Source organism: Anoplopoma fimbria, chromosome 3, assembly GCF_027596085.1.
Source record: "Anoplopoma fimbria isolate UVic2021 breed Golden Eagle Sablefish chromosome 3, Afim_UVic_2022, whole genome shotgun sequence".
Taxonomy (NCBI): Eukaryota; Metazoa; Chordata; class Actinopteri; order Perciformes; family Anoplopomatidae; genus Anoplopoma; species Anoplopoma fimbria.
The window spans coordinates 7,237,613-7,260,282 of NC_072451.1; the positions used below are offsets into that span (position 1 = coordinate 7,237,613).

General features: G+C 43.2%; 1 protein-coding gene across 4 annotated transcripts in view; it reads left to right on the plus strand.

Moving 5' to 3' along the window:
- mib1 (MIB E3 ubiquitin protein ligase 1) overlaps positions 1–18,164 on the plus strand; it is a 52,926-nt gene extending 34,762 nt beyond the window's left edge. Inside the window, exons 13-22 of one of the 4 annotated variants that reach the window (XM_054596293.1) lie at positions 9,013–9,145; positions 10,225–10,311; positions 10,811–10,969; positions 12,972–13,153; positions 13,897–14,086; positions 14,204–14,282; positions 14,416–14,580; positions 16,156–16,227; positions 16,952–17,052; positions 17,988–18,164. In XM_054596293.1, coding sequence (XP_054452268.1) covers positions 9,013–9,145; positions 10,225–10,311; positions 10,811–10,969; positions 12,972–13,153; positions 13,897–14,086; positions 14,204–14,282; positions 14,416–14,580; positions 16,156–16,227; positions 16,952–17,052; positions 17,988–18,128 — 1,309 coding nt within the window. In that variant the 3' untranslated portion in view covers positions 18,129–18,164. The remainder of the gene's footprint in view (positions 1–9,012; positions 9,146–10,224; positions 10,312–10,810; positions 10,970–12,971; positions 13,154–13,896; positions 14,087–14,203; positions 14,283–14,415; positions 14,581–16,155; positions 16,228–16,951; positions 17,053–17,987) is intronic. The other 3 variants (XM_054596294.1, XM_054596295.1, XM_054596296.1) reach the window with 3 other exon arrangements.
- Positions 18,165–22,670: the final 4,506 nt, after the last annotated feature.

Genomic DNA, 22,670 nt, shown 5'->3' on the forward strand with positions numbered 1-22,670 from the left:
GTGGCACTTAAAGTGCCTCAGCAATGCAGGTAATAAATATGACAGAGCAAGGTGATGTACTTCCGCAGCACAGCTGTCAGGCATCTTTAATATTTCCTCCCCCCCATTTAAAAAAACAAATGTAGTTTATCTATTTACTTGATGTATTGGACTAAGTAATACAATTTGTTTTTGTGTTTGATGGTACTTTAACGTCCGTGATGGCACTTTGGTTTGTGTTTTTTATGAAACACTGAGAAGCGTCCTGCATACTTTCTTAGCTGAGTGAGCGCACATAAAACATCAGTAGAGACCTTGAATTAAAGTAAATATGGTTTCACAAGATACAGAACTAAAGACAACATGTCACTGAGTACATTTTTAAAATAGCTGGTCACCCAATGTGATTGATGTTATTATTATATATTTTTAGTATGTTTCACTTTTATGCTTCATAGAGCTGGGCTTTATAAAAATATAATATGGATAAAATATACAGACATAAGCGTGGATGACGCACTTTATTTCAATTAGGGATGTCTAGTTCATGCTTTTGTGATTCCAATCCAAGTCCTTTTACTATTGAGTATTTTATATCATAGATTATTTAAAAATATATATTTCAGATCCAGGGAATGACTGATCAGAAATGAATCAGACTTTATGTGATAAGTTGTTGAAATATTTTTGAATAAGCTGTCAAAATAATTTTAAGGATCGCCTGGCTGACAAAGGATCCTTTTAAATCCATTTTGAATTTGGGATGTGAAAATGCAGTGACCTGTTTTAGCAATATCAGATGTTTTTTGGAGCCCAAATCTTGTATAACAACTTCCAAATGGTGGTCACATGTGTGATGTGTCAAAAAAACGTATGCACAGTAACCCCATGTCCAGACATATGCAATAATTGTCAGCGGATTGGGTTTTAAGACTGCTTTGGTAACCTTAATGTACTCTGAGGAACACATTCAAGCCGACGCTCACGGCTAAACCAAGCTTAACTGTTGAATAATGCAAGCCATGTTACCTTGGTAACCCAGTACGGACATTGAAGTCAGTGGCTCACATGTAAATGCGGTATGACAGGTCAGAGAGGGTAAGGCTTTGTGTTTGTTTGTGTCGTTTTGGTGTGCTTGTGCTTGGGTGGGTGCTTGTGTCTGAACACGGAAGAGATACTGAAGAAAATGGTCCATGGTTCCAGCCCCCTTTTTTGTGAAAAAAACAACCATTACATTATTGGGAGTAGGCGGAGTAGCTTGCATTCAAAATTGTTGGAGAAAGCCTTCATTGCACAATCTATAGAATCATGGATCTGTGTGGAATACATGGTAGTTTCTATGGAGCCATATCTGTGTAATCTACAGTACAATCATTCAAGCTTCATTCCCTCACCATTATCAAGTTGGCTGTTAGACATTTTCGATGCTGCTCCGGGGCATATGGCCTGTTGTCTCATTGCTTAGGGGAGGCAGTCGCTGATACAAGGCCCTTTTGATCCCGATTATTTCCCGCTGCAAACAATAGATTTTAATTACCAAACCGCTCTGTCAGCCACAGCGTCTTCCCTCTGCGTGTGTGCCTAAAAGTGTAACTGTTGGAAAATTCAGACTAATCAGCTGCAATATGGGAACTTATTTGTTTCACTTTGGAATCTGCTCTGCTATTACTGTGGAAGAGAATTTGATGGTGTGTTTTTCTGCTGTGGGACAATACTGTTACTGCTGGCTTGCTGTTTGTAAAGGGACCCTCACAGGTTACGAGATATAGAAACGAGCGCATCGGGGGGAAGGGGGAGTATAATGTGTTTCTGGGGACCGAAAGGTGGGAGGCAGGCAGGCTTGGGAGTGAGGGGTGATTTAAAGTGGTAGATTTACAGTGAGACTGTAGATCATGGAGGCCTCTCAGACCGTCTGCCCGCGTGGTGACAGTGTGGCACGCTGCTGAGCCGCTGTCGATCGAAGGACCTTCAGCACCACTGAATTCTCCACAGCTCCGCAAAAAAAAAACCAAAGTCGATTCCCTCTGTTCTATTTACTGCTTTGAACCTCAGTGTGCCGAGTCCGCCGACGCACATGCAGTTAATTTCACCAGGCAGGAGAAAGTCATATTTTTTTGTTTTTTTGTTTCATAGAAACTGAAAGAAACTTTAGAATCACAAAACTGCCGGTATCTCAGTCACAGTTAATGAGTCATTGTCGGTCAGAAATTAAACATTGGCTTCTTAGATAAGAAGTCATTTAGATGCTGTTGAGTGAGTGAGCTTCTGCCTCAAAACCTGAAAACAATTCAACAAATGACATGGTGGCTCAACATAAAGACTGCTAAAGACCTAGAAAGTTTGAAAACATTTACATATTGTAGTTCAACAAAGTCCCATCGCGTAAAGCCAACCATTGATAAAAAGCATGCTTGTAACTTTGGTTACAATCTTACCAACATAGGCTGAGCTGGTCAGAGTGTCGACCACTAGTATACTGTAGAAAATCAAAGATGGCGCATGCGTTAGGCTGAGGAGCCTTGGTTTGAGTTTTCTCCAACATCCAAACCGTTACAAGGGCCATAAAATCCAAGTATTGGCAAAAGCCTTGCTTTTAGTACAGCATTTAAATGAGTTCAGTTTCCCACAACCGACGAACAAACAAGACGCAACCATCAATAAAACATATATAAACATAAAAAAAGACATACATTAAGTTAAACAACATCAGGGGATATATTGATCTGTCAAAATGCATAGGTCAATAGATATTGACGAGTAGGTTTGGTTTTCATGAATTTAATTTGTGTAGTACAGTCAGAGAAAAGGATGGAGGAGTTTGTAGAAAAGGGAGAGAGAAAAAGGAGAAACAGATGGTTTTCTTTGCTCTGTTAGCAGCAGTTTGAGGTGCAATGACAGCAAAGTGAGGCCAGTGAGTGTGGACGCTCTGATGACATCCATACCCAAGTCTGTTTGTATCTTTGGCTGATAAGTAATTTGAGTAGCAAATTTCATTTCCTCTAACTCTGTTTGTATAGTTTGTCCTACGTCAGCGTACAAAATGCTTTTATAACATCTTGTCTTTGGTTTTGTCATGTGTTATTTGCACATTGAAAGTGTGTTCACACCGTCATGTCAGTCCTACTTCAACTCATTTTCATCATTTTTGTACAGCAGGTTGATTCCACTTCAGTTGTATTAATATTTGTTCAACTGTCCCCAGATTTGCACTAGCAAAGGTTAAAGATGAATGCACAACATTTTTATTACGTTATGATCCAGGCCCGTGAAAAGGAAAAAAGGTGTGAAAGTGATGATCGGTAATTACATGGTTGTTTTATAGGTAATAATGCTATCAAACGATATAATGTGCATGATTCAGGTGCCTCTTTATCTAATATAATCTGCATGTCCTTCTTTATCTTGTATGTCAGTTTTCATTTTTTGGGGGGAAAATCGTTTATATTATGACTATTAAGGCCGGTGCAGAAATGAAAATGAGATTGTTTTTCAAGGTACTGAGGAGAATAAAGTGCAAAGGAAGAGTAGCACGGGAAAATAATTGGGTCATCTCGAAACCAATGGGACATTAACGCGCCATTGGGCTTCTCTGACTGTCTTGGTGCCCCCTTCTTCTTAAATTGCTCTGAATCAGGACGCCTCATAACACCAGGTGATTTAAGGCTGATTAAATCTAAGCCTTTATAGGCCCCCACATACTTCCCAAATGGATGGACAACTTAACCTGAGATGTTTGAAAATGCCCCCGATGTCTACTAAACAACCTTCAAGGCACAGGCTAGAGCGATAACCAAAACATCATAGAAAATGCACCTCGTACCCGTCTTCCCCCTTTTCCCAGTTTATGCAAATAGTCCTTAATAAAAGCATGCTCACTCAGGGGCCTCAGGTACAGGCAGGCAGAGGAAGGTCACATTGTAGGGAAAATTATTCTCTTCACGGCATGGTAATGAAAGCCTTTTTTTTCCCTTTTTTTTTTATTGAGCGGAGCCAGCTAGGTTCTTGTCCCCAGCTCTCTGCTGCACTGCTGGCCTGGACGCTATCTGTGTTTGTTTACTCTGTCCATAGCGGAACGGCCAGTAGCTGTGGGACGGCCCCGACGAGGTGAACTGGTAGCTAATTGCTTCTAGAGGTGGAGTGATGGCCAGGGTGAACTTTAAGGGATCTGAAAAGTCAACCAGTAATATTTGTTTGGGCATTATAGGCTTCTTAAAGAGGCCTTATTTATGCTATTTTCCGGGTGTATATTTTTATCTCAAGTTACAGTTCCAACATGGTTACATGCGTTATTGCTCATAATCCGCCTTGTTTTTCTCATCCTGGCTGTCCTGCAGCACGTCTTCTCACCCTCTCTCTGAAACGCTCCGTTGTAGCGCTTGCTCCTCCCTCCAGAAACCAAAGTCTGCTCTGATTGGTCAGCTAGCCCGCTCTTTTGTGATTGGTCAACGTTTCACATTTCAAAAAACTCTTCCTCCGGAGCTTCAGTTCGTCTCTCTCTTTTGTTGTTTGAGGGCCAAACTATGACCTCATAAAGTTACGGAAGTGAAGGAGAGAATTCAATGGAGCCGTTTCAGGCAGCTCAGGAGCTTCTGAGAGGGAGGGTAACTCCTTTTAGGCGTGGACTTCAGGTTTTACACTCTACGGACCTTTTACATGTACAATAATATATATAACACACTAAAGAAGAGGGGAAAAGTGGAAAAGCATAATAGGGCCACTTTAAAGTATTTGTCATGTCAAATATCTGTCGTGTTATTTAGAGACAGCAGTGGAAGTTTCCCCTTTTTGTGTTGAAGTTATGCCTGTATCATTTTCACACACATATTTCAAAGATAAGCAATATTTAAGCCATCATCCTCATTCAAAACATCGTCTTTTTAAGATCATTGAAATCCTGAACAGTTTTATATCTCTAACCCTCCAAGCTGCCACCACCGATTTAAGGACTGTGTGCCTTCCAAACCTTTCACACATGATGAAGAGCGCCTCACTGCCCAGAGTGGAAAGGGGGAAGGGGGGAGGGCTTCCATTTGGAGTTGGTGTGTGTAGCATTTGTGAATGATTTGTTGGGAACAGGGTTCACTATTTCAAAGGACCTGAAAGTATCGATCCTGTCCCTGATGAGCTGACACCCCATGTATCGCCTGAAGTCGTCTCAGCTCCAAAGACTGTTCCAATAAGGACTCTGCAAAAAAACAACTACGGGGTACTGGGAAAGAAATATATAGTCAAACCTCATGGAACATTGTGAAAAGCTTAGTTTTCTTAAAAGTTATGCATCTAAAGCCATTCTTACCAAATAATTGAAACTAAAGGCACAATCACCAGTTTTTTTTCTCCAAAACTATCAAATGTTGATCATCAGCGAATAGATTTACTCTGTCGTAGTTTTCGCCGCTTTTTATAAAGTTTGCAGATTGGTATGGATAAAATATATCCTTATCCACTGATTAAGAGCTCCGGTAGAAGTTAGTAAGTGGACCTTGAGTTGGAGTTGTATTCCAAGGTCAAGCATTGACTTGATGGTCGCATGAACTTTTTGGATAATGTATTGATTGATGGAGTATTTGTTCCCACCAGTATAGATCTCTATGTTTGACCATTTTCAGTTTTATAAAGCGTTTCTATTTTCCAAAGGCAAGTGGCACCTTTTGGCAAAACTAATCTCCGACGCAGAACCTCCTTTCTTGAGCTTGAAGCCTCCGTTAATGGATGACGGTATGCCAAACACGTCTCCCACATCAGAGTAACCATATGTTTGTGCGCAGCCATTAATCTCAGGCTGGATGTTGACTGTTCCCGTTTCGCCCCCGTCCTACCCAAGTTATCGTCCCCCGACTCTCGGTATTCTGTTGTAATAACGGCCACAGACCACCACACAGATGGCTGTCAGCCAGGCGAGGGCAGCAGAAGGGACCTGTCGACCCCTACACTCCTGCATACCGTTGCTCGCACACACACTTCCGCTGTCTTACATACAATGACAAACGCCAACACACACACACAGAGCTGAGGGTTCGTCGGAGAGCGTCCCGATCAAAGACAAATTGCAGCCCAAGACAACAGGCCCCGGTGTAGCTCTCCTGGGGGACTCTTTGAGATCTCTCACAGGGTGACCCAGTTCCATCATGTCTCCCCTTCTACCTCTCTCTCCTCTACCATTCCCTTTCCTCAGCTGCACGTCCTCCAGCGTTCACACAGAACGTAGCGTTGGTTTTAAAGTTCAAAAGCAGTAAGGAGATCCTCACTTCACTTTAAATATCGGTGTCCAGCTCATAGCAGATAACCTGAGTTGTCTAAATGTTAACTCCCGGGTCAAGTGGGCGTCTCCTGCTCAGTAAAAGGTCTGCAGCCTGAGCTGACTAGACTCACCCTCTAAATTCTGTCTCTCACTTTACAACCAACCTCAAGGGCCAACACGCCGTTTCTCTCATACCCCCCTCGGCCACTGCTAACATCGCTTACCGAAGAGATAAAAAAAACAACCAGGATTTATTTCTTGGTTCTTAATTCACTCTTTTTTTTTTTTCTGCCTTTACAGCAAATAGCTTAACTGCAATGCAGCATTGCCAGTATGGGGCATTAATATTAATGTCCGCCCATTTTGCCCAGCGTGGCAGGGAGCCTGTCAATCTAGACTTCTATTGGAGGTGCTTCCTACACCAGCAAACACCTGCCCAGCACTCTGCAGTGCCTGATTCTGACACTAGAAGGCGCCGGTCTGCCTGTGTAGTGTTGCAGGAGTGCATTTATTGGCCAGTTGTTAGACATATAGGAGAAATTTCCAGCCAATCCAGAATGCACAAATGTTATACATTGCACCAATAGAAGGAAGAAAATGGGCACAAAAAGAACAAAGGCTTTATGTGGAACAATTGTCCTTGATTCGGTTGTAGTAAAAAAATAAAGAAAAAACTGCATTCCTGTATTGTCTATCAGTCTTACTTGAAAGAAAGCTAAAAGAGTGCCGTTTAACCGCTGAGAATGAGTTTTATGTTACAGCTTCAGGCAGGAATCTGATGTGGCAAGGTCTTTTCTTGAATAATTTGCTTGTTTAAGTCTCAACTCGTGCCCAGTGGGAGCGCCACGGATGAAATTACTCAGAAGTCCCCCGTGAGATGGTAAATCTACAGTATGCAAGCAAATAATTCTTTGCAACAAAGGCGACACATTATGAATGTGAGATTAGGCAGAATGGGGTGCGGTTGCTATCTCATTTAAGCAGTGCTTCTCTGCATTAAGTGGTTGAAGATGGCTGCAAGCAATGCAGGTGTGTGTGTGCGTAAGCCTCCGTGCAATGAGAGGTAGAGAGAGAGAGAGAGAGAGGGAGAGCGAGGGAGCCTGGGATCAGTGTGCTGCGCTGTTCATCACTGCACCAGCCTCGGATCTCCGTCCGCTCAGAGGTGCTGACTGCACCCCCCCCCCCCCCCCCACCCCTGCCTCTCTTCCTCTCTTTCTCTGCTTTCCTCAAGAGGGTGTGCTGATGATGCTCTCTTTCATTCCTCCACAAGGAGGGAGACAAGATGTAGGTTTAGCAGAAAAACCCCGCAGGGAACCAGCCATCCTGATTACCTTCTCGTCTCAAAGCCTGCCAGCATGTTGGTTTGCATTTTCTCTCTGTTCTCCTTCTTAATAGTCAACGGTTTCCATTGATCGTGCAGGCCGTGGCCTCCTTGCTCTGTGCTCGAGCCCATTTCCTCCCTGCGCTGTTTCAGACCCCCTATTTACCTCACTGTTGTGTATGTCAACACTCTCTTGCTGTGCAGCCATATCAAAGCGCCTCCCTTTTTGTCGCAGTTCAAAGATATGCCCTGCATGATTATTCAGGGTTAATCAAGGTCGGAAAGTGTTCCCTCCAGCGTTGCCGCTTTAATGCTCATTGAAGGTACATTGTGTACCTAGCTACAGACGAGATACAAGAACAGGTCAGGGATGTGGCTTTTCAGTGTCTTCTTTTCATATTTTATAGCATTTTGCAATAATTGAAGAGTTGTGTTGGCAGCCTTTGTTTTAACATCACATATCGCCCGATTGATGAACTGGTCATACACTTAATTACAGATGCGTCTCATTTCAGTTTTCTCATGTACCATATGCCTGGATGTGTGCCCAGGGGCTAAAGCAAGAGGAGTAGGAAGAGAGGAAGAGGTTGGGTGTGAATAGATAACGGTTTAGTTTAAACTCTAAACTAAAGCTAGAAGGGAAAAGGGTGCTAATTCACACTTATTTTATTTCTAATAACAACAATATTACAGCTTAAATCACATCTAATGGAGATTTTTTTTTTTTTTTTTTTTTTTAAATGTTCCATCCCCACTGTGAAAGTCTTCTTCTTGCACCGTTGTCTTTGCAGCCACTTGTCTCTGTGGCTCACATCCTCTAAATGACCTTCAATGGCACAGAACTGATTGGCTGCATTCACCACACCAGGCTACTTCTGTTAAACAGCACTGCTCAAAACATGGATTTCCCCCCCCCCCCCACATTCCCACCCTGTCTGTTTGTTCCCCAGGAGGAGACCTGAGTGAATGCAGCTAAATCTCGTGCAATTACCAGTTTGCCTCCCAATGATAGGCGCTTTTTGCGTATCATCAAGGGATGAAGTGGCTTTCCCTTTTTTAACTGCAGAGATGATAGGGTGACAGGTCCTCTAAAATAACACACGGCTCTCATGTATCGCTCAAAGCTTGATGTAAATAACACTCTGCTTGGGAAAGCAACTCCTCCCCAAGTTGATTTAGTATTCTTGTCCCTATGTGTGAAAATGGGATATGCTCTGCTGTAAAAAAAAAAAAGTGTTGGAATATGCTGTGTATCAGCAGTACAGACACCGCGATGTGTTTGCTTACAGCAGCTTGTGTCTAGCCCCCAGCTACAACACAGTGCATGATACATCCAGTCATAGATAGAATCATTTTAGCAGTTACTATAATAAACAATAACAACTTTTGTTTATTTTTCGTCACGCTTCCCAGCTCATGCCATTCAAACACTCACTTTTCCCTCCTCCTCCTCCATGTCTCCTCTGTGCAGTGCCATGCGTGTGCTGCTATCTAAACTGCCGCGGCCTTGGATCGTAGACGAGAAGAAGGACGACGGTTACACCGCACTGCACCTGGCCGCCCTCAACAACCATGTGGAGGTGGCTGAGCTGTTGGTGCACCAGGTAATAACACACAAGCGCACACACGTACATATAAATAACTGATTTGAATGCATGCTTAACACTGACACTAACAATCGCAGGTATTCATACTCTATGAGCGTCCTCTTCCGTTTACAGTAATGAGCCCAAAGCATAGCTGCATCAGCTCAGCCTGAACTTCTGGCTCTCCCCTCCTACAGATCATTAAGAGCAGCTTCCACTGCACTCCCTGCAGCCAGCAAGCTGTAGACCAGTTGAAGCCGCTATAAGTGCCTTTTTTTTTATTGAATCCATACGGTTCACAGAGCCTCGGGGGGTATTCTTTAGTGCTGTTGGGCCCTCATATCCTCCTCCTCTTGCAATCATAAGTTCATGCTCTTTTTTTCCCTTCTGAGATTGCAGGTTTAACTCTCTGAGGATTAGCACATACAGGAGTTTACAGCAAAGAGTCACCTGACCAAGCGGGAACTGGGTTAATTTGGATGTGGTGCAAGGCAGCGATGCTGCTGCAACATTCCAACGCATGAACGCTCGCTGCGCAAGCTACCTTTCAGCGGGGACGGCCTTTTTTCCCAAGCCTCTGCAATGGGCTGGTTTTGCAGTGATGGCTCAGCTTTCTATTCAGTTATTGCACCACACTACAAGGTGCACTGCAGATTCTCTACTGCCAGCGATCCAGCCAGCCAGCCAGTCAGCCATCCAGTCAGTCAGTCTTATTACTTGGGGATTTCACACACCGCCTGATCACAATGCTTATCTTCCCTCCACATCTCCTCAGCTGCGGTGTTCGTGATTGGAAATGACAATCACATGCAGCGTTATTGTTGGATGTGTTTTTTTTTCCCCAACCCCTAGGTGACACTTTGTTGGTCGGAAGGAAGGTTCTGCCATTTCACATAAAGCCAGATGGTTGTTACTATCTTTCATGTGCTGAACAGTTACTTAACTTTTTAACTTTTTTTTATTGTTTGTCACATTCATCACTTGTCATATTAACATGCACCTATGTATGTGTGATTCAGTATGGTCGGTTGTTAATGTATGCACAGATGCCCATATGTTTATTGTGTGTTTGCTCCTCTCCTGTCCCCCCCTTCAAGGGCAGTGCCAACTTAGACATCCAGAACGTCAACCAGCAGACGGCATTGCACCTGGCAGTGGAGCGCCAACACACCCAGATAGTCCGGGTTAGTGGACCCTCTTTTTTTCCCCCTTATGTTTCTATCCTTTTTTTCTCTCCTCCTTTCTCTCCTCTAATTTCCCCCACAAACTGGAGATTGTGTCTTAGTTATCAGTTTCTCATTCTGGACTAAACACAAAAGGGAGTAGACCAACACCAGTGCAGGCCCCACATTTCATTTACACTGGTGGATGTCCTGCCGTTGAATGTGCTCCTGCTGTCGGATTGATGCTGTGTAGGGGAAATGTTCTCTGAGGCAGTGTCTTGGTTGGTCGTTTGGCGTAGTATAGGATTGAGATTGCCACGTTGCCATCTTGTGGACTCAAGAAAAAATGCACTCCATAATTGGGGAGTACAACAACGCTGAGGCAGTTCATTGTAAACAGCCTCCTTAAAGATCAGCACTGTGGCATTTGCATTGTAGCATCAAATTAAAGTTGTTTCACAGTTCCTCGCTAGAGTTTCCGTTTGTGTGACTGTTTATTGATGTGTTTTTTTCTTAACAGCTGCTGGTGCGGGCAGAGGCCAAGCTTGACGTGCAGGACAAGGACGGGGACACACCGCTTCACGAGGCACTGCGCCACCACACACTGTCCCAACTGCGACAACTCCAAGATATGCAGGACGTCAGCAAAGTGGAGCCCTGGGAACCCTCCAAGAACACAGTGCGTACACATCTATTATTAACCTCACTGTTCCTCCTCGATCACAGTAATTTGCTTGGGTCAAGGTTCCTTACGGTATCATAAGGCTTCACGGCATTAAAGTGAAATGAAACAGCTTTGCGTGTTGTCGGGCAGCCAAGAGATGCAGTTATCAACGAGAAAACAACCAAACTGAAACCACTGGAGGCCAATTGTATACATCAGGAAATGTGGCGCTTCATTATCCAATAGGCTGGTGATTCAGTTAAGCATTCCCAAATGTCTTTGCCCACAAATGCCACACACAAGACTGCAGTGTGTTATAAGAACTTTAGACTACCTGCCATGGCTTTACTGCCACTCTTAAGAAAAGCCTCAGTTTAAAGATTACAAACTTGTTCCATTTGTATTCTATACCATTTTTTTCCCCGGTTGACGGTCTGGTTATTACCCCACATAAATTGCCCGAAACACTAGGAAACACACTGGACAGGTCACCAGTGTATTGCAGGGCTGAGGCACATACAAACATATTCACACCAAGGGACAGTTTCTGCCTCCTTTCCACAACAGACCTGTATCGGAAACAGAATAATGCACCTTTAGCAACTTGCTGTTGATTATGTTATGTATCTATAATATTGAAGAGCAGTATTAATAGGATTGCGAGGGCACCAAGTCATTACCAATAGCTACTTTGCTTCTATTAATCCTATAGTAACTCACATGAACAAATGAATAAACACATGACACCCATGGTTATTTTTTCATACCACATCCTGACGGTGTAAGATCAGTGTTAAATTTAGGATGGTAGCATGGACGTAATTCTGGTTGGCTAACACTAATCAGACTAATTAGACATAAAAGACCAGTTCATATGAGCTGTATGTCTTTTGAGCTGTAAAAAGATCCATAGTTTGCAGAGATAACCTGTATAACATGTAGAGAACACACAGATGAAGCTCAGTAGGATTTTATTTTATATAAGCATCGGGTCGAGCGTGTGGCATCTTTGCTCTTTCAAGAATTCAATACTCCCTTACAACCCCACCAGTGATTAGAGAGTATTATCATGCCATGGCATTTAGATTGCCATGGTTATATTTCGGGTTGTCTTAGCAACATACTGCAGGACCTGTATGTGAGAAAGTATGACAGATAACCCTTAGACAGGAAGCACTGGACAGCCCAGTCTGCACCGGCCCGTCATTCAGACAGCCGACCTGCACAGGCACGGAGCAGCCAACCAGCTCGCTGCAGCCTCTTGACCAGCCTGAATGAGTTAGTCCCTCTGCGGAGGCCATGTCAGAGCTGAACCCTCTTCATGTTAACACCACATCACTAATCCCTACAGGGATGAGTTTAAGGCTACAGGGCGTAGCTGCAGATACGGACTTACCTGTCACCTCCTCTTCCTCCTGCTCGCTCCTGTCCCGCTTCCCGGCCTTCCTTGGTTCCCTGCGGAGGAGCGGAACAGACGGACAGCAGGCCTAATTGAGATATGTGCGGTTGGGTCACTCTCCCATAGCTTCTCTCTCTCTCTCTCCCCCCCACCCCCCCACCCCCTGCTTCAAGATGAGAATTGAATTAGCCGGCCCGGTGGCTTCATCAGCGGAGATGTAAAAGCTACTGGTTGAAGACAATCAGACATGGAAGGCCCAAATTGAGAGAGAGAGAGAGAGAGAGAGAGAGAGAGAGAGAGAGAGAGAGAGAGGCTTTGAGTTGGGGTAGACTGAGCTGGAGGAGCAAGAGAGAGAGAGAGAGAGATGGGAAAGTTAATGGGATTTTGGCTTCGGGTGAGGGGGGTCCCGATGCATGACAGCCATCTTCAGGCATGCCTTTGATTGGCTAATTAGTGATGATCTGATAGTACTTTGGCACGGTCCATCTGAACTTAACTCTGAGAGAGAAAAAGACGCCGGTCCCACTGGATTCAACTTGAAAACAATCTTTTATGTCCAAAGTGCCTGATGTACTTCTGATGTATCTGTTTTCATGTGTCTTGTCTGGCTCCCTGCAGTTAATCATGGGCTTGGGCACCCAGGGGGCAGAGAAGAAGAGCGCAGCATCCATCGCCTGCTTCCTGGCAGCGAACGGAGCCGACTTGACCATTCGTAACAAGAAGGGCCAGTCCCCTCTGGACCTGTGTCCAGACCCCAGCCTCTGCAAGGCTCTGGCCAAGTGCCACAAAGAGAAAAGCAGGTAAACATCGCTCGAAGGAATCGTTTGACATTTTAGGAAATAAACCTATTTGCTTTCTGGCCAGGAGTTAGATGGGAGGATCAATACCACTCTCATGTCCGTCCGTTAGATATGAAGCTGGAGCCAGGAGACAGTTGGCTTAGCTAAGTGTAAAAACTGGGGAACGGGGGGGAAATAACTTGTGTCTCTCGTTGTAAGATGCTTTGGACAAAAGTGTTTTGATGTAATGCAACGCCTGGTCAGTAGGTTAAAAAATAATCCAATACTAGCCCGTCTAAAGCACAAGAAGGAGGTGAGAAATGTTGTGGTTATACGGCAGTTTACTTTTTATGGTTCGTTTTATTATAGATAAACAAAGCTTTCATCAGACTTTGTCTGGTCATATCAAAACATCCAAGCAGACCTAGATCCTTTTCACTTTTATGTGGTCAAATAAAACTTTAATGTTCATCAAACTGACATCACAATGCTGAAAAGTCTTAAAAACAAAAAATAAATCTTTCTTACACACAGGGATGAAAAACGTGAATTTACAGGAATGTGTTTGACTTAGAGAAAAATAACTATTTCAGCAAAATCATCAACAACCTTGTTAATTTCCCTTTTTTGCAAAAAAATGTTTCATTTGTTCATTTTTCTGGCTTTGTCTCCCCCTATTTACTTTGTTCTCCGTCAGCCTCGCTTGCCTGTAATCTCTTCTGCTCTCTCTCACGCTGTGGTTTTTTTTATTCTCAATGTTTCAGCGGCCCGGTTGGCACCCGCAGCCCGTCTCAGAACAGCAACATCGAGACGCTGGACGAGTGTATGGTGTGTTCGGACATGAAGAGAGACACTCTGTTCGGGCCCTGCGGACACATCGCCACCTGCTCCCTCTGCTCGCCTCGTGTCAAGAAGTGTCTCATCTGCAAGGACCAGGTCCAGTCAAGGACTAAGGTATCAGAAGCACTTCTACTATTAAATGTCCTACACGCAAATAGAAACACGATGAAGGTCGGACGCTTTTATTCTGTTTTTGTTGTTTCATTTGTCGTCGTCGTCCCCCCTCCGCAGATTGAGGAGTGCGTAGTCTGCTCCGACAAAAAAGCAGCCGTTTTGTTCCAGCCCTGTGGTCACATGTGCGCTTGTGAGAGTAAGTTACACCTTTGTGTCTCTCTGAATCAGCTGCTGAATAAAAAAAATAAAATAAACACACTGTATATATATATATATATATAAAAGACTTTGCATTCCAGTCTGACCAATATGTGTTCTGTTCTCTCCAGACTGTGCCAGCCTCATGAAGAAGTGTGTACAGTGTCGGGCTGTGGTGGAACGCCGCACTCCCTTTGTTCTCTGCTGTGGAGGGAAAGGTATGGAGGATGATGCCGCAGATGATGATGATGATGATGATGAGGATGATGATGATGATGATGATGATGATGACCTTAGTGAGTGAATCTTCCACACGTTCCCTTTTAATTCCCCCTTTATTTTTCCTTTTTTCCTTCTTTCTTTATCTATTTTTCCACATTTTTAATTTAAATATCTGCTTTAGCGTGTTTTATTGTTTGCTTTGTTGCTGCCTTGCTTATGCATTTAATGTTTTTCTTTGCATCATTGATACATTGTTTAGTTTTTTTTGTTTCATCCTAGTAAACATGTTTTAGAAATGTACAAATTAAGTCAGACGTTTTTGAATCAGCTAATCTTACTTTCCTTAACTCTTTTCCACTGCTAGATCTGGCATGTTTTAATTCATTGCAATCATGTTGAACATTTCATTTGTTCCAGCTTCTGTTTAGAGACTGGCTGAAATGGACAGTCGCTTCACAAGTGCTTGGCTGTCTTGTCTGAAATTCGCCCCAACTAGATCTTCCCAAAGAGAATGGATTTTGTTTGTCAGATCATAATCTCTTTTAAAAGTAGAATCTCAGAAGCCATTTGAAAATTGAGTTTTGCTGAGTAAAACAATCATTTCATAATATACAGACAACCCGATTACCTTATTCATGTTTCTGTGGCCTTTTAAAGTTTGAATAATCACATTTGCATAAAATGGCTGAACTTATTTTCTAAGCGTATGCTAAACTACCTGTAGATATATATATATATATATTAATAGCCACATGAATGGGAAAAATAACTAAATTATAATATCATCCCCGTAGAGTAAAAAAGTATGTAAAATAAAACACCTAACATGATTTTCAGTTGCACACAAGTTCAGAATGTCACCAGTTTTACCAAAACAAATTTGAATATTGATTTAATGTAGTGTGTTAATCAATTTATTTTTGGTTGCATTCACAATCCATCTTCTTGTCTCCAAGTTGAACACGGTGTTTTTATTGCCCATGACCTTCTTTTAGCGGTGCATCTCACCAGTGGTTACTCCTGTCGTCTTTTGTGTTTGAGTTAAAAGGGAAACTGTTGTAAGTTCACTAACTTCATGTTTACCCCTGTATTCATTATTTTTTTACATTTCTGCACGTGTCAGCTTGTTGGCGGGGCAGATATATTTTTCATGCAGTCGTTACCAGACGTGCAAAGTGAATGCAGACCCAAACACTCTCATACACTCATGCAAGGGGCAGCATTGATTGTTTATCTCCTCTCCCTTCATCCCAGTAACACCGACTGTTGATGTCTGTTACAGCAGCAAATCTAGTGCACGAAATTCATCCGTCACTTTGATTATTTTGACTCCCTACTTCTGTGACATAACGTACTTCTAACATAGTGAGTAAAAGCATTAGACTCATGCTTCACATTGGCTGATGGCAACAACAAAAAACAAAAAAAAAGAGAAAATAATCACTTGCCGCTATGCATATTTTAACTATTAATCCTACATAGAAGAGACTCTATTTCCCTTCCTTCACTGTTCCCAGCTTGCTGGCTTTTTCTTCAAATTCTTTCTCTGGACCTCCCTTAGAGGCTGTAGTGAGTAGTTTTGGTCCCCAGGCCAGCTGTTGAGCTGGCAAGGACGGCTCCGCTATAACTATGTGACTGGTTATTCCCAGCAGGGAGCTCTAACACTATGGCAGGGGGATCGCAGGATCTTCTCCAGCCCAACAATCTGGCACTAAGTTGGTGTAAGTATACCTCTATGATCCCCTCCCTTATCAGAGAGCTCACCCCCCTCCAAGTGCTGCCCCGGCCCCTCTCCCCTCCCCTTTAAACCCCCCTCCCTTTCTTTTTCAGTGACACACACACACACACACACACACACACACACCCTTAAACAGTGTATGCCGATACAGTATATTTGTGATGCAAAAGGCCAAGAATCACATTGGTGCTCGCTATCTCTGGCAGATGTTTGCCAGTCTGGAATGGAGTCCACAACCAGGCCTCAGTCCAGCTAGTTTGTTGAGTGCTCATGGTGATATATTTCAGGTAGTGGCTCTGTGGCTCCTACAGTGGCTATAGCGTTTTATGATGTTTGGTCCTGTGTCAGTTTATATTTCAGATAATTACAAAGTATGCATTTCTGAATTAAAGTCATTTAAAAATGAATGTAGTGCCAACACAGATCGCTAGAGCCCAATATCTTTAAATTCAGAGTGCGTATTTTTGTGAGCCAAGCTTGTTTGTAAAACACATGTTTTAAAATAGAATCTGGCTCCCAGCTTGTTTCCGAATGGCAACGTCGGTGTGGCTGCAGTTCAGTTTTATTGGCAATATAGTTTATCATTTACGAGGAGGTGAAGTTTGATTTGGCCGAGGTGCAGCCTGTTGATTTGTGCAGTCTCTCGGCTGGTAACTGAATTCCCGTTTTTCCCCTTAACATGTCTGTGTGCTGTTACGTCCAAACAGCCAGCGGAAACATCCCGGGTCTGCAGAGAGACAAGGACAACACCAACGTCAACGCGGATGTACAGAAGCTACAGCAACAGCTGCAGGACATCAAGGAACAGGTGAGTCCACACTGTCTGTAGTGCAGAATCGAGGGCAGCAAGTGTGGGATTCTCACTTTTTTGTAGCTTATTAACTATTATTTTCAATATTGATGTGTTTTCAAAATTAATTAATTTCAACTTTAATCCAAAAAAGCAGAGAATAGTGAAAAATGTCCATCACTTATTCCCAGTTAATGTCTTCAATTAGCTTTTTTCATATTCAACTTAGTCATATAGAAGGATGTCCTCACATTTGAGAAGATCGAGCCATCAAATTCAAAGCATTTTTCTTAATACATTATTTAAATGATTAATAAATCATTAAAAGACCACGCACAGAGGTAAATGGAAAATGGGCAGTGGTGACCTAAAGTTTAGAGAAGGAAACCTGTCACCGGTAGTCATTGGTCTGATGAACCCAGACTGGCGGGACATTTATGGGTGAGCGTAAACAAGTGGTAAGCAGCACTTGCCCCTCCCTCATTACCACCACTGAGGTGCCCTTGAGCAAGGCCCTTGACCCCAACTGCTCCAGTGGAGCCGCTCAGTGTCCAGCAGAACAGACTGTGGTTGTAGAGGACAGCTTCCATTTGTGACCATGATCAGGGCATTTCTGAAAGAGAGAGAGAATTTCTCTCCCCTGAATAAAAAAAGGTGAAACAAACAACTGCGTCAGAAGCAGCTGTTTGTTTTCTAGTACCGACGTTCAAGGCACGACCATTTCTGCTAAAATATGATGTCTTACCGTAACGTGGCTGAGCTGGACACACCCTGTTTTTTTTTATTAAGATACAAACCAAGTGTGGCTCGTGAACTCCAAAGGAAGAATAAAATCAAACAGGTTGTGTGATCAAACAGATATATATATATATATATATATATATATGCAGCATAGACATTTTGAAAAGTTGAAATGACTTTTTATCACAACAAACCATGAACTGTGATTGCAGACTATGTGTCCGGTGTGTCTGGACCGGCTGAAGAACATGATCTTCATGTGCGGCCACGGCACCTGCCAGCTGTGTGGGGACCGAATGAGCGAGTGCCCCATCTGCCGCAAGGCCATCGAGCGCCGCATCCTCCTTTACTAGACTCCACCCGCCCCCACCCCCCCCCCCACCCCCTAAACCCACACAGACTCTCTCTCTCTTCTCTTAAAGCCCTCACCGAACGCGCCCGCAAAGCCACAATCACACCACCAGCTGCTGCCGCTGTCGCTGCTCACCATCCCCACAGCACCACCCGAGCCAGCCAGCCAAGGGCGTCCTCACAAGTCTTATTCGACACGACAAAAGCTCTCTTAATGGTTTGTGTTCAGATGGAATTTCTGTTACAACACAAGGAAAAAATATGAATTGACTTTTTATTCCATTTTTGCTCTTCTGTCGTGTGTTCTAATTGAAGCAAAGAAACTCTTGCATCACACGCGTCGCCTTTTTTCTCATTTTTCTTCTCTGCCTTTTTCTTCTCCCGCCGTCATCTCCTCACTCTCCTCTCTGTGTGATTCTCTGTTTTTACTTGATATGTGCAAGTTCTTTTTTTCTCTGAATGAGTCCACGGTGGCTCCTTTAGCCTCATGGAATTGGAAATATGAACTTTAGGGGCTCATTTCTGGATTTCATCCCAGAACAGCTCCCGGCAAATTCAGAACTGCAGAGGAGGTGATGAAGAAGAAGTCGGCCCCCCCGTTTCCTTATGATGTAAAGTTCTCGCGCATCCGTCGCAGTCCATGCCAGCTGCAGTCGAGTTTTATTGTATTTGTAAATCTTTATGCACGTGTATTGGTATCGGAAGCTCCAGATGTGGATTTTTAAGTACTTCATTTTTCACGACAGAATGGCAACTTTGTGACACATTACTGTTTGCACCACTTAAACGGTTCAGTGAGTGTTTTTAGCTTCAGGTCGGTGTTCAGGTCGGGCTGAGTCAGGGTAAAGTGCACTGACTTCAGCTCAGTGATAAAGCACACATGGAGTTGTAGTAACTGCCGGGTAGCACACCACACCTGTACCAAGAACGGTGGCGTTGCTAATTCCACAGCCTCCGTGTAGCGATTCAAGACAAACACACACTTTGTCAGCTTCTGTCCAGTGATCAGCCCCTGTTGTACCTGTTTGTTGTACACACACACACATACACACCTTCATGATGCAAACACTTCTGTAACAAGAGTATCTTGTCACAGCTTTGATGTTAAACTGTTGAGACTTGGTGGTATTTGACTGACAAAAAAAACCGTACCATTCAATGAGCAGTGCTAATTTACCATTGACAACGCTGTGCCATTTGCTTCCAAAAATCTACTTGTTAAATAACTCGTATGGGGATAAGGTGCTCTTTATCTTGTATTACTTTTTTTATTTAAGTGTATTTTCCTTTTTTCTCAAAAATTTACATTTATTTGAGCTAGTGAGTGCAATCTATTAGAACACTAAGATGAAAAATGTAGAATAAATTATTTTGTATTGCTGCCCAAGAAAATAGGATTTATAGGCGTCACTGCCTTCCTAATATGTAGCCTCAAAATCTCTCTAACATTCTGCTTTGATATTAATGTTGAGATACGTTTGTGATGTTTTTTCGTTTTTTTGCTTTTTTGTTGGCAATAGCTTTCTAGCAATCATCAGTAGAAGCTTTTTTTTTTTTTTCTCTCTCTTTTAAAATAGATATCTGTAAGCCTAACTTGTTCATTTGTGAAACAGAAAAAAAACTTTTTTTTTGTCAAAAAGTGTCAAGTATGTTTTCATCAGTGTTTTATTTGGGAGGAAAGCTAATGATTTTATAAAGACAGAACTGCCTTACCTGTTTTAAAGAGGCAGTTGCCCATGTGGTTACTCAGCAAAGGTGGCTAGCTTGCTCCGCTATGTGGGGAATTTGCATACGCATAAGAGCTTTTTTTCTTTTTTTTTTTCTTACTTTTCTTCGACTGAAAGCAACTTTTTTTGAGTACAGTTTTGATTCTTTTCATTGATCATGATAACACTTAAAGCTAGAAGCACTAATACGCTTTATGGTAGTGTTGTCTTGTTATGGTTGTTATGAAAAAGCCTATTTTGTACTTTTATTTTCAATACCTGTAACTGTCCTGTTGGAAATGTATCAGTAGTATTTTTCTTTGGCATGAATGTTTGACATATGCAGTACGACATGTATCATGGAAACCGTTCGGTCTGTATTGCTAATAAGTGCTTTTAAAAAAAAAAAAACAACAACCATATAGCTGAAATAAAGTTCTACATGAACAATGGGACGTTAGAAGTGCTGCTTGTGTATCTTAACTTCTCCTGCATTCTTCACGGGGTTTGTTTGTTTTTTTCTTTTGTTTCTCACGTTGAGCTCAGATGTAGTTAGCCTCCCTCTTATGAGCACAGCATTAGCATTTTGTTGCTTTTCTCCTGCTGTGCAGCGTCTGCCTCACAGAGGAGACGGGGTGGCAGAGATGGGAGGTGTGAGCTAATTGAAAATGCTAACACCTAATGATGACTCAGCACCAGCGTGTGATAGGTCAGCTATGCTAATCCCAGAGAGAACAGAGCAAGAGTTAAAAAAAAGAAAAGAAAAAAATACTAAAGAAAGATGAGAGAGACCCAGATAGAGTGATGCATCTTCTCCAGCGAGCGGTGACATCTCACAAGGCGTCTCCTCCGAGCACTAAGGAATTATGACCAAAGGCCATTTATGTTCTAGCTCATTGACTAGTCCATTCATAACCCGGACATCTCTGGGCTGGGCTCACACGCAGCAGCGGTATGCAGCAGCAGCAGCAGCAGCAGATCATAACAAAGACATTCATCACGCTGTCACCCTCTCACTCCGTCAATGCTCACTGACTGTGTTGTGTGTGTGTGTGTGTGTGTGTGTTGGTGGGGGGTGGGGAATCTGTCACCTTTTTATACCCCCTCAGATCTCTGTGACTTGGCTCCGGGCCCAGACAGTTGGTTGTCATTTCTGTGGCGCTTTGTCATTTTACACTCAAGTACCTGTCTTTAGAATGAGGGGCCCCTCATACGGGTTACCTGTTAGGGTGTTAGACAGTGACATGAATGGCATCTGCTGCTGCTGCTGCTGCTGCTGCTGCCGCCCTGTTTTGTCACCATTTCCCGCATGGAGGATAAACAGTATATGGCCATAAGTTTGTGGACATACATACATACTTGTGGTCATACACGGTCACTTGAAGTTTTCTTTTTCAGCTTTTTATCTTCACACTAGAAAAGTCTTAAAGCATCAGCATATGATGATATGAGTGTAAGATGAGTATTCATTTTTGTGGAGGTTTGATTTGTAGAATAATTTTACCATTGCTTATTAGGACGATAGGCATTCTTTAATTATGGTAGTTATGTATGTTTCACTGTTCAAGATGTCTCTGTTTTTTGAGGAGATACTACTTTCGCATTACATAGCCTAATAGTTGTTTAGTCTGGCGGAGTGATACGACGCAGTGAAGTGATGTATGTTGGTCATTACTTCATCCATGACCTTAAAGTAGAGCTGCAACTAAAGTTCTTCATCAGTCACTTAATCTGCTGTAGATTGATGATGTCACGTAGTAGTGGAAAAAGCACCTCACAATTTTTCTGAAGCCAGGTTGACATCTTGAAATGTCTTGTTTTGTTTGACCAACAGTCCAAAACATAAAGAAATCAAATTTACAACATAGAAAAGCCACAAATCCTCACATTGAATCAAGCCACACCCGAAGAATGTTTGTATTCTTGCTCAATAAATGATCATTTATTGATATACTAATATTATCAAATTATTTTTTAAATAAGCTGTTGATTCCAATTTAGTTTTTTGGGTAAGGCCCTTTATAGATTACCATGAGTGGCTGATCTCACTGATGAAAATCCTTTAACCAAGTTCCAAAATGTTGTGGAGGCTGATGAGCTGCATAATAATGCCCAGAGTTTTGCATGTCTATATACTTTTGACCATTAGAATAGTCTGCAAGCTGAGTTAGAGACATTTGTGGGTGATTGTCAGGACCAGGCAGATGTCCGTCACTCCCTCCAGCCCTGCCATGCCGACTGACCATCAGGGTGCTGGAGACGCCGCTATCTCTCCCCCTGGCCGAGGCCTGATCCTGGGGAGGATCCCTGACCGCCACGCCTGCCGGTTTCTGCTGCTTGAAGGCTGCAGTGTTTGCTGACTGGACTGCAGGGGTTGTTACTCCCTCACCGGGGGGTCAGCTAATCCACCGGGCCGCCCTGCAGAGTGTGAGTGATGGTGGCTCGGCACTGCGGGCTTCACTGAGCAGCAGATAGAGATGAATTGGACTCCCTGGAGGGAGGAGCGGGCCGCCATGATCAGGAAAATGACTGTGACCGTGCTTTAAGTCTCTGCTGTGATCACTGAGGAGGGGTCAGTGACATCCATCTGCCGGCGGAGTCAGCATGCCTCGTGGGGGGGGGAAAGTCTGCGTGCCCCCCTCAGGCATTGCCCTTGGCGCTTGGTTCTGAAGTTATGACCTGACAGAAATGAATATATTTGCTCAACATTTACTGTGAAGTGAAGCTCTGACAACAGGGGTCTGACGTGCAGGTTTCAGAGCACATCACAAGGTGGCAGTACATCCAACGACTAAACCCTGCAGCTCGCTCCTGTCATACATGCTCTTATATTTGTTG